Here is a 15,432-nt window from a genome sequence, read left to right as displayed (position 1 = left end):
AAGTTCCCATATGCTTATAATAGTTACAGATGGAAGTGACAGAGGATGAGGGAAAAATGTTTTCAAGGAAATAATAAAAAGAGAATTTGTTTATTTGACGGAAAAGATGAATTCTCATATTAGAGACTCTTAATAAGTGGTGAGCAGGATGAATGAAGAAAGACATAGACCCAGACACATCATGTTGAAAGTTTGGAAAACTAAGGGAAAAAAGAAAAAAATTCCAAAAAGCTGCCAGAGAGAGAACAGTCCTGATTAGTGACAAAGGAGGAAGACGCAGGTTGGCGTCGGGTTTCTCACTGATGGCACCAAATGCGAGGTGACGCAGGGACAATTGGTTTGGAGTTCTGAAAGAAAAGGATTGTCAACACGGAATCCTTAAGCAGAAAGCGTAAAATGGCAGCGGCAACAGTAAAACATGCTGAATAGAAAAAAATAAGCAGGAATAAGTCAAACTCGGTAGTAGTTGCTGTAGATATGAGCTGGCACTGACATAAAATACAGAAACTGTAAAGATCAGATAGTAAAAATTTAAATCTTCAGTATGAAAAATTGACACATACAAAAATGTGAAAAGACTGGTAACAGACTGAGAGGGGATATTTGCTATCTATATAACAAACGCTTAAGGTGCCAAACACAAAAGGAACTTCCACAAATTAATACTCAGATATTGCTCTCAATACGCCTTCACTGGTCACCTTCTTTAAAACTGCAACTGTCTGTCCCCAGACTCCTTTTTTCCCTGCTGTCCTTGCTCTTCTCGTTTATTCTCTGCCTCCCACGCTAAAATGTGTTTTATGGGGGCAGAGGTTTTTGTTTTGTTCACTGCTGGATTTTCAGTCCCAAGAACTTTGTTACATGCTAAGTAGTAGGTGTTCAAGAAATATTTGCTAAATAAATAAAGAGAATAAGTAAAAGACAATTTAAAAAAGCAAAAATAGAATGCCAACAAGTAATCATAAAAGTGCAAATTAAAACCACAGTGAAGTCTTATTTACCTGTGAGCTTATCAGAACATGAATAAATTAATGTTAAATGTTAGTCAGGGTCCAAGGAAATAGAGAGTTTTTACAGTGTTAGTGGGCATATAAGTTAGTAAATCCTTTTGGATGACGGATTGTTAGAATTAAAATTTGAAATGAGGGGCTGGCCCGGTGGCGCAGCGGTTAAGTTTGCACGTTCTGCTTTGGCAGCCTGGGGTTCACTGGTTCGGATCCCGGGTGCAGACATGGCGCCGCTTGGCACACCATGGTGTGGTCGGCGTCCCTCATATAAAGTGGAGGAAGATGGGCATGGATGTTAGCTCAGGGCTAATCTTCCTAAAAAAAAATAAAAAAATTAAAATGACCCAACACTTCCAACCTCAGGACTAAAGATGTTAAAAAAAGAAGGAAGAGGAGGAATATTTGCTTATATGGGAAAAAAAAATCTCTATGTATGTGGCAGTTGAAAATAATAAAGTTTATATAGAAGGAGTGATGACAAATAGTGCTCTTATACCAATAGTGAAATGGAAAGGTTAAAAAAAACTCCTACACATTAAAAAAAATTGAAGTAAAATACATATAGTATAATTCAGTTTATGTTAAGGAAAATGCCAGCATATGTATTCGTATATGTATATAAACACATACAATGGAAGCTAGAAAGATGTATGCCAGCTTCCGACATTAGTTACCGCTGGAAAGGATTGGGAAAGAAAGAGAGTGGTCAGGAAGGCCTTTCACATTTCCTCTGCATGTTTTTGTGCTGTAACTAGGCACCAGAGAGATGGAAGACTAATGATGGCTGTGGTTTGAACACCCACTCCATGCTGTGTATTGGCAGGCCCATTACATACATTAGCACATTTACTTTGTAAATCCGGTTTACAGATGAGAAAAGTGGGCATGTTATGAAGTAGCTTGCCCAAGGTTATATCTTGTATTGCTTTATGCATACATACTTTTAAATAAAAAAGGATTATGTTATACGTGAGAGCTTTCACAGCTTTTTGAAACCAGAAGACTCTATTAAGGACATCTTTTTATGTCAATAAAGGTAGATCCGTATCATCATTGCTTAATGCTATGTAATACTCATTTTGTAGAGGTACCGTAATCTATTGAACCAGTTCCGTTAATGGAAATTCGGGATGTTTGCAGTGTTGAGTGATCATATAAGCTATAGGAAACATACACACAGATTTGTGTGTGTTCTTGCCTGATATCCTTAGGACAAGGCCCCAGATCTGCAATTGCAGAGTCAAAGAGGTTACAGATTTCAAATGTGGATGTTTATTTCCATATTACCTTGCAGAAAAGCCACGTCGATTCACGTCCTTGCCAACATTGCATATTGTCCTGTGTTAAGTTTGTGATAAATAACAACACTAATCTCATTTACACCTGTAGATGACTTGAAATATTTTATTTTCAAAACAAAAATGAGCAGCCCTCTAGTAGGTACATCACTGAGTCAATAAAATGAGTAAGAATGATATTTAAATTGACCCAGTTGGTATCATTTTTTATGTTAAGATGCACAATTTTGAAATCGTAACAATTACAAATGAAGAACTTGTCTGTGTATTATAAATTCCACTTACTAGTTACACAGTTTAAGAGTGTTTCTAGTCTCATGTTTTGTATAGAAAGTCTCAATATTTTTAGTCATTTTTTTATATGCACTGTTTATAATGGGATGATGATCCAGAGAATCCTAAATGTCATACAATGAAAAAATCACTTATGTTTGGAAAGGGTTATGTTAAGAATATAATAATTGAATTGAGTTGTATTTGACTTTCAGGTAATATTTTTTCACTAAATCAATGACTAATGAAATCTCAACCAGGAAGTAGCCAGAAAGCTCCTTATTTCCTTCATTTCCTTTCTTGTCAGTGACGGAAATGGACAATAAAATGTCTCATAAGGTGATCCCACCAGGGCACAGCCACTTTCTCTCCGTGTAAGCTTGAACTTGTCTGGCGCACACACCCCTTGGGGAGAAGAGAATTCAGCCAGAGCATAATGAAGTGGTTTTGTCCAGTGGCTGAATTACAAGGAGGGGGAGGCACACGTTTCTTGCATCTCTTTGAGTTCCTCTTAGACTGTGTACAGCTTGGAGTCAGAGCCAGCAGAGGGACTAGGAAGACCAGGAACGTTCCACAGAAAGTAGCTGCTCTCCAGCATTCATTGCTGGGCACTTCAAGATCGGATGTGGCCAAGCCCTCAGGGATAGCTGAAAATTGATTCCGTGTCACCTTTTGGTGGATTACATAAGTCAGCGTGTCCTCCCTACTGTGTTGAGCTCTAACTCTTGGGAAACTGGCCTCAGACTGTCTTCTTTCACTGTCTGCTCCCCATCTCTTTGCTGGACAGACATATGCACCCCCCTGACACACTGATGAGTAACAGTGGAGGTGGTCAGTAGGCCATTCATTTATCCATTCGATACGTATTGAGTGCCTACTGGGTTTTACACTCAGTCCTCTAAGTTGGGGATTCAAGAGTGAACCCTCCCCAAAATGGTCCCTGGCTTCATGCCATTTAGTGGTGGAGACATGTGTGACACAGATAATCACATTAATCATTAACTGCAAGACTGAGATACCAAAGCAGACCACATAGTGCCATGAGTGGGTGTAATGGAGGCCTAGTCAGGCCAAGTCCTGCTCGGCAGAGCAAATCAAAGAAGAGTGTGGCCACCTAGGGAGGCCACCATCAAGAGCCCCAAGCCCAGGACCGCGCATGCTCTAGACACTCAGAAAACCTGTCCATTCAAGAATGGCCCACGGAGGATAGACCCTTAGGCCTGTGAGAACATAAATGCTGCAATACAGCTCCTTGTGGAAATGGCCATCCAGATGGTGACATCATTGACCAATCCCTGTGCTTTTGCCATTGCAGGCGCAGTTTGATATTGCCGTGGCCAGTGAGATTATGGCGGTGCTGGCCCTGACCGACAGCCTCACGGACATGAAGGAGCGGCTGGGAAGAATGGTGGTGGCCAGTGACAAAAGTGGGCAGCCCGTGACAGCAGAAGATTTGGTGAGCATGTTCATCTCAGAAGCTCCAGAGAGCTCGCTGTCCCTGTTCTTGTGTAATCAGGAGAATGGAAGTTTTCTTCCTCTTATCACTGCGTATCATGGGAATTCAGAGAATTTCTGCACGCACATTTTTCCCTCACAAGCCTGTTGGTCTTGTAGCTTCAGAATGTTCTCACGGACATTTGTAATGTGTTTGCACCTGGCTGCAACCCAAGCACGTGAAATTTATTTCATAAGCTTTTCCTGGTTCTTGCCAGTCCTGATTTCTGCTCTGCCTGGGGCGGGGTGCCATCTGTGACTGCTTTAAATTGAGGGCCAATCGCCTTTCCAAGGAATAAATATTAAAGTGGCTCCACCTTCATGAAAGAGAAGATAAAGTGAAAATTGGCACAGTTAGGGCACCGGCCCGCTCCCTGGGCACCCTGGCTGGTTTAATGTTGTGACTTAGGTTGAGGTTTCACGTTACAAGAGCAGATCTCCACCATCATCAGTCTTACTCACCTAGCTCCCTTTTTTTTCTTTTCTTTCTTTCTGTTTTTTTTTTTTTTGAGGAAAGTTAGCCCTGAGCTAACATCTGCCGCCAATCCTCCTCTTCTTTGCTGAGGAAGACTGGCCCTGAGCTAACATCCATGCCCATCTTCTTCTACTTTATATGTGGGACACCTGCCACAGCATGGCTTGCCAAGCAGTGCCATGTCTGCGCCTGGGATCCGAACCGGTGAACCCCAGGCCACCAAAGCAGAACATATGAACTTAACCACTGCACTACCGGGCCAGCCCCTCCTAGCTCCCTTTTGAGTAGAATGATGCTTTCTGTAAAGCTTTTGTGATATCCTGGCACACTACCACCTTTTTCCGTTTTTATTCTAATTTGGCACACTAATTTTTTTCCTCCTTTTTAATAACCACCTTTACTGTCAACCCCATCGATGGTATAGCTATTTCATGTACTTGTACGTGCTTATAAGTGCTTAGATAGGACATAGACCTCTTGGACTGCCATTACTCTATTTTAAGCTTACTTTCCCACACATGGAGTCACATACATAATGGAATCTAAAATGCACGCTGACAATTGAAAAGCAGCTGTGAGAGGAGAAAGGCAGATTAATATTTTATTATTTCCAAGGGCTTAGGACGTAATTTGAATCCTTGGCCAACATGTCTTGATTACTTTTTGGCTACTTTTGAAGACAGAATTCTACCTGACTCATCTCATAGGTCTTGTCAAGTAAATTGAATAGATATGTCTCTATCAGCAGCCCTACGGAATGCTTAGTATAAAGCTTGGAGAGAAAACCCCAATTCAGCTTGCTGTGAAAGTACTGCTTTTTAGAAATTATCGACATCTCAACAATTCTATCTAAACTAACATATTACAGCTTCTGTTTAAATATATTTCTCTGTAGCCATAGATTTGTGTCAGAAGAAGTTTGAAACTTAATCCTCAAATATTTTTTCCCTAAATTTGTTTGTGTATGTGATAAAAATCTCAAGTCTGGAAGAAACCCAAAGTTTACTCTTTTTAGTTATCTTTTATGTTTCTTGTTTGCAAAAAAATACCTAATTTCTTCAGATGCATTTTATCCAGCTGGAGCTGTCACTGGTTGGTTGGTCCTCTGTAGAAAATTGAGGGAGGAGCTTAGGATCTTCTGTCCTTTCATTTTACTGCTTTATAGCTTGTTTTTGATTTAGTCAAAAGAATTTATGTGTTGCGTAAGAATTGAAATGGATGGTCTCTGAAAATTTCGTATAAGGTGATTGATTCTGATATCCCCCAGAAGAATGTGTCCAAGCTCTCCCCACTGTGGACTTGGGCTATGGAACAGGTGGCATAGTGAACGTTACAGTCACCGAGCTTCTCACATCGGTGGAGATCTCTTTGCCTGGGTTTGATAACAGTCAATGTGTAAGGAGCAACAAAAGACGAAATGTGTCACGGAAAAATAAGCCAGTGGTAGGCAACCTGCCTGAGACACTCCAACAGAAATGTCCACCTTCCCTCCTCCTTTAGTTTCTTGAGCTGGATTTATTTGACTGGGAAATGTAAGCAAGGATGGTGTGCAGAAAAGTAGGCCAACCACTGCTTTCTCTTCCACCTGCTCTGTGTTAGGAAAAAAGAACTCATTTCTTTGAGCTCTTCCTGGCCAGCACCTTTCACAATAAAACATGTTAATATATTTATAATAGATAGATTACATTTCTTGCAATGTATATTTTGTGCAATAAAGTAGAAAATAAATTGGAGTTTCTTGTAAATCTTACATGATTAAATATTAGAAAAATAGAAATTGATCACATAAGAGGCACAGTTAATATCGTTGGTAATAGAATTCGAGGGAGAAAGTAATAAACGAATGTGCTTTGGAGAGATGACGATGCTCTACACTGTGCCACCTGATCTGTTAAGATCTGTTGCATGCCACTTTTATTTTTTCACTTTATTGCTCACTTTATAGCCTTCCAATACCTGACCAGTTTGTTGAAAGACACTTGCCCAGTGTCTTTAGAAAAATTGGAAAGGATTTTGGTAAAAACTTAACTTGGCGGCCTTCTCTGGCACACTTTTTCCAATGGTTCTTAGACTTCATCCCTGTTGCCTCTTCCTTCTTTCTTCTTTTCCTTGAACGAGGAAAGGGGACTTAGAGGGAGCCCGACCCAGAGAGTCATAGGGCTGGAAGGAGGCAGCCACATTTTATGTACAAGTAGCATCAGCTTTATTCTAGGCAGATAGCATGAGAGACAGAAAATGAGAAGCCCGTCCAATGCAGCCGTTTTTGGAGCGCCTTCTCTCTGTGAGAGGTGGGACAGCAGAATGGATGCTTTAAACATTTCCCTTCATCTCTCTTCATTCCTGCTCTGTAAATACTCTTGTTTTCATTCTTTGTCTAATTTCTTCATGCAATAATATAATCTCTGGTAATAAAAAAATCGTGCATAATTGCCAAAAAACACTTTTAGGTGGACTGAAATATCTGCTTTATGGCAAGTCTCTTAAACACCATCAAGGAAGGTTTTGAAAAAAATGCAATGACTGCTACTTCCCCAAGAAGAAATTGTCTAATTCCTTCCTTCTCACGTCTAAGAATGGTTGACATCCATTCAAGTGGGGAGAGATGGATGGAGGCAACAGTGCTGTGTCACCTGTAGCCCAGAGGTGACAGCAGCCTGTGGGAACGTCCACCTAGGAGGCAGGCTGGCGAGAAACAGCCAAGGGATTCACCCTTGCACGGATCGTCTTTTGTCAATAATCTAAATCAGTGTTTTGTTTTGTTTTCCTCTCCTTTAGGGGGTGACAGGTGCTTTGACGGTTTTGATGAAAGATGCAATAAAACCAAATCTGATGCAGACCCTGGAAGTAAGTGGTTTACTTTTCATGGAAATTGTTGACAGAGTTTGCCTTAATTGGGTTGCTTGTGTGTCTCCACGCAATGTGAGCGTTTCCAGTCAATGTGAGTCTGCAAGGAACATCAGAGTAACTCTGTGGACATCTAAAAAAACTTAAAAGTGTACTTACTGATTCTTTGCTATGATTCCTATCTCAGTTCATGAAGTACTAATTGACCAGAGTAGAAACTTAGGAAGTCAGTGTCTAATATCTCAGTAAGTTGTGTAGCTACGGTTGTGTGATGTTTTCTATTTTGCCCTTTTTTTTGACTTAACTTCTCATAATCCTTAGGTTTTGGGTTTTTTGGTTTGTTTTCCCAAACACCTAGTAAATGCTGAGAAATGTTTTCCAGCAAAGTGTGCTGTGCTCCACTTTTACAAGGATTTTGTTTTTATATATGACATGCCCTGCTCTTATCTTCATTGAACTTAAATATTCTCATCAAAATATCTTTATTTTAATTCAGTTTCCTAGTCACTTGTCTTGCTCCTTTGATGTGGTCATTGTCCAGTTCCTTGCTCCTAGCTAATGAGACCTCGAGATTTGGGGAGCATCGACAAACAAGGAGGCAGCATCTGGGTCAGGTTGACAGGGAGACAAGTGGGAGGGTTGGGAGTGGGAAGGTTCGAGAGACAGCGAGGTCCTGGTAAGTGTTTTAACAGCCAGCTGTCTTTGGGGGGGAACTCCCTGGTTTGTAGCATTTGTCAGTTTCCGTGGTGTAAATATTCCCACTGTGGCCAGTTTCTTGCTCCCTTCCAGATGTCACCGAACAGTGGAGTTGGGAGGAAATGCACACCCTCAGTGGTACAGATGGGCTATTTGTCCTCAAACTGTATGAGAAATAGGAAGGTGGAAGTGACCAGAGGGCAAGTACATTGGGGGAAGACACAGCAGAAAGACAAGCAGAATATCCATCCATTTATCCGTTCATTCAGCTGATACAAAGTTTAGTTTGAGTGTATGCCCCTCCACTTACTAACTCTGACCTTGGGCAAGTTTTTTAATATGTCTCAGCCTCCATTTTCTCCCATGTAAAATGGTGAGATTAACAACGACAAACCTAACAGGTTATTGTGAAGATTTAATGTTTGGTGAACACGTAACACGGGCTGGCCTTGTAGTAGCTGCTTAGGACACAGCCAGGAACAAGACAGCCCCTGTCCTCTTGGAGCTTGCATTTTACTGGGGAAGACAGGCAATGGAGAAATAAACCAATGCATAGCGTGTCAGCTGGTGGCAAGCACTGAAGAAGAAAAAGAAGAGGGCACGAGGGCACAGAGAGTGATGTGGGTGTCTGATGAGGTGATATGTGAACACAGATGTGAACAAACCAGGAGAGAGAGCCATAGATGTGTCTTAAGGAAGAGCTTTCCAGGCAGAGGGGAACATTTGGGCAAAGCCCCCTGGGTAGGAATGTGCTTCTCACCTGGAAGGCCTCTGGCAGAAGTGAGAGTCCAGATGCAAGACAACATGACAGGAATGGTGGAACCAGTCAGAGCTAGAAGGTCCAAAGAGAGTGGGGTGGGAAGACGTCCCCTGAGCTGGCCTTGCCCTCCTGCAGCTTGAGTTCCTTCCTCTCTCTAGATCGTCCCATCAGCCTGTAAACATGCTCTGATATAAGCTACCTTAAAACAAAAAAGTTCCAGGTGGCGTAGAGGTTGAATTTGCGTGCTCTGCCCTGGCGGCCTGGGATTCACAGGTTCGGATCCTGGGCGTGGACCTACACACCGCTTATCAAGTCACGCTGTGGCGGGGTCCCACATACAAAATAGAGGAAGATTGGCACAGATGTTAGCTCAGGGACAATCTTCCTCACCCCCCTAAAAAAAAACCAGTTCCAAAAACCTATGACCCCATGTCCCCATCCACCTAGTGCTCTATTTCTCTGCTCCTCTTCACAGTTGGACCATATTGTTTGCAACCTCACTCTCTCCTCCGTAACTTCAGCCTGACCTCAGGTTCCATCTCTGCTAACTGCTCTTGTCAAGGTCACCGGTCTCTGTGTGTGACCAAATCTTCGTTTCTCTGTCCTTGTCTCCGTGACCTCTCAGCGGTGTCTGACACAGCTGATGCTCCTTCTGGAGCACTGGCTTCCTCTGCCCTTGGTGACACCTCACACTCCTGCGCCTTCTCGGTGGCCTCACCTTCATCTTCTTTGCTGGCTTCTTCCTCAGCCCCTAAATGTTGAAGGCCTGAGCCCTCGCTCATTCAGCCACACGTTCCCCCATTATCAGCCAGGTGATGGCCCCAAACTCCAGTTCTGAATCTCCTGACCTCAGAATTTCAGACCTGTGGGTGTAGTTACCAAGAGCCACTTGGGTGGGTAAAAGGCATTTCAAATTTATGCATAAAAAAAGGGTCTTTGATTCCATCTCCACTTCCTTCCAACTCATTCTTTCCCCAAACCTGGTCAGTGATTCAAGCCAAAAACCCAAGAATCGTCTGAGTTCCCCTTCCTGTTTCATCCCTGCAGAGACTTCCTCCATGGTGTGTCTCGGATCTGTCCACTTCTCTCCTTGGCTCCTCCTCACTCAGCCACCAGTGTGTCCACTGCAGCAGCCTCACAACTGGGCTCTCTGTTCCACCCTTTCTTCCATGATCCTTTCTCTGCTCAGCAGCCAGAGAGCTCTAAAACCCAGATCAGGTCCTGTTGCCTTCCTGCTTAGAGTCTTGGGCAGTTTACCCTGGTCCCCACTCTGGCCTGGAAATCCCGCAGGATCTGGCCCCCCACTTCCGCCTCTCATCCCTCCTTCTCGTCTCTGGCCCTGCCCAGGCCTGCTCCATGCAGACACTGCCTGGGGTGCTCCTCATCCTCAAGTATCTGGCTCCTTCCCATCCCTCGGGTCTCATGTCCTTTAAATATCAGCTCCTGAGAGAGGCCTTCGGGAGCAACTCAGTCCAACGCAGCCCCAGTCACTGTCCTGTCACTGTGTTGTCATTCTCTGCCTGGTGCAGAATATTATCTGAGTGTTCCTATTTCCTTGCTTACTGTTTTTCTCCTCCCACCAGGATGAGAGGAGGACTTTTTCCATCTTTCCCGCCACCGTATCCCCAGCTCCTAGAAAGTACCTCCACATATTAGGTATTCTGTAAACATTTGTTGAATAGTTAAATAGATACTTATTTTTACTACATTGCTCCTAAAAATATATATTTGTTAAATAAATAACTGAATGAGTGAGAAAAATATATATAAAGAGGTCATACTACTTCCTCATACCATTTACTGCTCAAAAAATGAGCACATTATTATTATTGGGGGTATTGTTTTAAACAATTATCTTTCTTAAATTAGAAATTACTTCTACCTTTAAGATCTTTCCCACTCTAAAAGCCTAGTTTCCATTTAGCGAATGAGTTAGTGGGTTGGACTGCCCCTAAGCAGTCCTTATTGTACTCACGTTTGTGTCTATATTTCTATTTAAGACACAGGCCATTTCGACATTACTCTAACCGACAATGGGCGTTGTTGGAAAAATGAACACAGCATTCAGCTAAAATATCTGCGTGTTTTAACTCTACCACCTGAGTCCCAAATAGTCGTTCCACATTAATCTGGCTGATCAGTGGCACTAGGAATCTAAATCAGCAAATATGATGTAAAATCGTTGGTTAATGTACAGATGGTGCTTACGTGCTTGTGTGTGAGCACAGGTGATGGTTAATCCCATAGTAGCTTTAGAAAGGATGTATCGCTGCAGGTTTCCAGGAGGTCAGTAGTTCCCAACACTGGCTGCACCTTAGAATCTACTGGAAGGATTTAAAGATCCTAATGCCATGCTTCACCCGAGACCAAGTGAACCAGAATGTGAGGGGGTAAGGCCTGGGTACCCCAGTGATTCTCGATGAGAACTTCCCTGTGGAAGATGCCATCAAGAAGAGAAAGAAATGGACAGGTCTTAACATTTTACCCTGGGTTAGCCGTATGTGGCTTTGAGGGGACACCCAGTTGCGAGATGGCGCTGTCCAATATGGTAGCCACTGGCCACCCGTGGTTGTTTCAATCTAAATTAGTTTAAATTAAATAAAATCTAAAATTCAGTTCTGCAGTCAGACTCGCTGTATTTCTATTATATATTTATTTATGAAAAAGATCTTTTCTTTACTAGCTACATTTTAAGTGCTCAGTAGCCAGTAACAGTGGCTGTTACATTGGATGGTACAGATAAAGAATATTTCTGGCATCGCAGAAAGTTCTTTGGACAAAGCTCTTTTAGAGCTCTGGCAAGCAGACACGTCTTTGAAGTTTTAATCTTATGAAATGTTTGAAAAGTCCATTATGGAGAATATCCATAGCTTTGTGAGAAACCAAAGCTATGGATTTGTGAGTCCTTGCATTACTTTCCTAAATGTTCTGCATATAAAATAAAATACTGAACTCTTGATAGATATTTTTATATCTTTGGATCAGTCATAGAGTTTTTCAGACAAAGTATTTCGCTCAGTGTACGGTATCATATAGCTACAAACACCAGTTGAGTGTGTGTGCGCATGTGTCTCTGTGTTTGAGTGTCTAACAATGATCTGCAAATTTTTCCATTCAGACTCCACACTGGGTGCAAAACCAAGGTTCTAATACTGCATTAGTGATTAACCCCCTGTGCGGCCTTTCATTTTAAATTAAAATTAAAATGCCGTTGATCTAGCCCTTAGAGAACTTCTCTCAGGAACAGCGATGTGTTTAGGCTGATCCAGCCACACCCTGTCACCTGCCCCCACTGGAGACCAGCGCCCAGTGCATCTCAGACACTTGGCCACAGTGAGGGTTGCAGTGTGTAGAGATGTGAAGCCGGCTGCCACCCAGGGACGGAGCCTGTGACCTTGTCCTCACTACTCTCTTCCCAATTCCGGTAGCTTACTACAGGCAGCCACGTCCTAGGATTGGCAAGGTTAGGAGGTGATGAAGACTTTATTTTTTTTAAACGATATTTTCTTTAGAGCACTTAAAAGGTTTATCTGGATACGAGTGAGAAATTATAGATGGGTGGACAGAGATCTAGACACTAAACATACATAGCTACATATCCATAAACACGTATATTTGAGTTTCAGAGTACCAACTTTATTTCCACGTACATTTGTGTGACCTCTTCAGAACCCTGTCATTGTCCCTCCTGAGGACCTGGGGAGGAGAAGTAAACAGAGGACTCACAGAGTGGCTTTGATAAACTCTGTCTTTTTCATTCTCGGAGATGATTTTTCTTTCCCTTCCCTTCCTGCTTTTGTGCAGCTTTCTCATCTTTGAAACATGTTCAGCTAACAGCCCATCATGGTTCCTGGGAATTTTCCATGGCTCCCGGCCCCCACCCCCTGCCTCACTCGGTGTCATGTCACTGAAAGGGCAGCCTGTATTTTCACAGGTGGAGCCAACGTTCCCATACGCAGACCCCAGTGGCCCTGGCTGGGCTCTGAATAAAGCCTCAACATTTTAGTGCATGTGGATAAATTCTTTTACATAGAGCTACAGTCTGTTTTCATTGATAAAGGAAAGGAAAAGTATAGAAATGGCACTAAAAATAAATATATATACACAGATTTTGTTTAAAGACATTAAATCTAAAGTTTTTAATAATTCCTTATATTGGTTTCTTTTGCCTTTTTAGTAAGAATTAATCTAACATTTTACTATGAGTGATGTTTTTCTTTGCTTTTGTTGTCTTAATAGTTACCAGATTTTTAGCACATAAGACAATTAAACAATGAGAAAGACTTAAAAAGTTTTGTTTTGTTTTGTTTTGTTGCTAAGGAAGATTCACCCAGAGCTAAAATGCATGCTGGTCTTCCTCTATTTTTTAGTATGTGGGCCACTAGCACAGCATGGCTGCTAACAGAGCAGTGTAGGTCCACACCCCAGAACCCAACCCGGGCTACCAAAGTGGAACACACTGAACTAACCACTAGGCAACCAGGGCTAGCCCTGAAACAGAATTTTTAAAAATCAGAATAACAAGTTTGTTATTGTAAATATAAAAACGGCCTGTAATAAACTTATATGTAGTTGCCCTGCCTTGACTTTCACAGTTCATTAATTGTATTGATTTTTTTTTTGCTTACTTTAGGTTTTTCTTGAGGTTATTAACTTCTTGATGGAAAAGAAAACATTGAAATAACTCTCTTAGACTATCAGTTTCTAATTCCATTCTTTTTAAAAATAGAATACAGAATAATCTGAAATAAGGTCAATAGTTAATTTCATAGTTGCTGAGGCAGCTAACACAGTAGCTTATCGAAATTACAGTAGGAAATAACTGATTCTTAGAGCTTTTTCTCCCTGGTTCAACATTAAGTGTAGAGGAACACTGTTCTAGAATACACAGGGATTTTGGTCCTTTGAGAGAGTTATGGTGTTTAACTTTCTTTGAGAGAATTTGTGCATTAAATATGCTACATTAATAAAAGCAGAATGGTTTAGATGAGTGTTTCACTTCCCAACAGTGTGTCCCACCTCGCTTGCCCCACCTGATCTTGGTTTACATTCTTTCATTTGTCTTTTAGGGTTTTAATCTTTTTTCAACTTCCACAGGGGACACCTGTATTTGTGCACGCGGGCCCCTTTGCTAACATCGCGCATGGCAACTCTTCAGTGTTGGCTGATAAAATTGCCCTGAAACTGGTTGGTGAAGAAGGATTTGTAGGTAAGTCATTTCCTTTAAATTAAGTCATTGTGGAATAGGCAAGATATCAAAAAGATGATGACTGGAATAGAGTGATATCCATACTGGGTTGAAATATATTCTTTTAGGCCCACCTTCCCTAGAAGGTCTTAATATTGGCAAAGCCCTAAGGTCTGGTCCACAGGCGTGAAATGATGTTGCGGTTGACCCATAGATTCTGATGTCAGCTACTTAGGAGTTTGAATATAAGCTCTGACACTTGCTGGCTGAATGACCTTGGACACATTTTAATGACCTCTCAGCCTCAATTTCTCATCTGCAAAATGGTGATTACAATATTTTATGAAACCTTATGGGGTTATTGTGAAAACTAAATGAGATTGTTTATTCATTCAGCAAATATTTATTGAGAACGTACCATATACAAGGCATGTTACTCAGTGCTGGGGATACGTGGTGAGCAAAACAGACTTAGCCGCCGGCTTCACGGAGCATACTGTCTCATGGTGTATATAATTTAATAGGAGAGCGTGCCCATTAAATGTTAGCCTTTAGGAGCAGTAATTGTACTACAATAACTTGAAGTCGGGGTGCTCTTCCTCGAATCGGAGTGTGCTTTTGTGGCTGGATGGAAGGGAGATTCCCGACCATTAAACTTGGAAATTTTAATTGGTAGACTTGAGACTTTTTGCTGTTGTCAAGCTCTCCTTTGTGGTGTGGACTTCTCTTTGGCTTTTGTTGGATATTCCAGCCAGAAAGAGGGGACAACTCTGCCACAGAGTTTGTTCAGTCATTGCCAGCGCCAGTCTCACCCTTGGTATTAAGGCTATGAGAAAACAAAAGACAAACAGAAAAGGATTCTTGGAGTAACACCTTAATTTGACATCTGAGGGACTACAGTGGCAGATTTTCACATGCCAACAGGTAATTTCTGTTTACCACGTTAGTACCTATAATCATGAAATCTAGCAGTTGCTTCTTTCACATTAATCATCAGCCTTGTATCAAACTCAGAAGATTCTGCTGGACAAAAGAACTTGGCTCTGAGCTTGAACTTAGCCATCATAGTGTTCATTCAGGGTTATTGAGATGGTTTTAAGAATTCCTTCTAGACACGCAGTCAGGGTCAAACAAGGATTTATGTACTTCGTTCCTCAAAGGTCTGAATTGTACAGCTCTTGTGTACTTTGCTGCTTCGATACCAACTTCACTATGAGAGTGGCTAGACGGGCCATCTAAACGGATTTGCTCGATTGATCACAGCATAATTATAGAGCTAATGGAAAAGGAGGCAGGCACTGAAAAGTTGGGTGCTTGTGTGAAATGGTTCTAATGCATCAATTCCGCAAATCAAAGAGCTTCCAGAAGAAAGCACTCTGTTTTATGCTGACAGAGCA

At 41.8% G+C, this 15,432-nt stretch overlaps 1 protein-coding gene across 4 annotated transcripts in view; it reads left to right on the top strand.

Moving 5' to 3' along the window:
- Positions 1-15,432, top strand: part of MTHFD1L (methylenetetrahydrofolate dehydrogenase (NADP+ dependent) 1 like) — a 190,719-nt gene that overhangs the window by 67,556 nt on the left and 107,731 nt on the right. For all 4 annotated transcript variants that reach the window (XM_044761002.2, XM_070490499.1, XM_070490456.1 and 1 more), the window contains 3 exons: positions 3,894-4,034; positions 7,323-7,391; positions 13,945-14,056. In XM_044761002.2, the coding sequence (XP_044616937.2) occupies positions 3,894-4,034; positions 7,323-7,391; positions 13,945-14,056 (322 nt within the window). The remainder of the gene's footprint in view (positions 1-3,893; positions 4,035-7,322; positions 7,392-13,944; positions 14,057-15,432) is intronic.

Source organism: Equus asinus, chromosome 1 (genome assembly GCF_041296235.1).
Source record: "Equus asinus isolate D_3611 breed Donkey chromosome 1, EquAss-T2T_v2, whole genome shotgun sequence".
In the NCBI taxonomy this organism is placed as follows: Eukaryota; Metazoa; Chordata; class Mammalia; order Perissodactyla; family Equidae; genus Equus; species Equus asinus.
The sequence above is the reverse complement of the archived record's forward strand: the minus strand, read 5'-3'. Positions and strand labels throughout refer to the sequence as shown.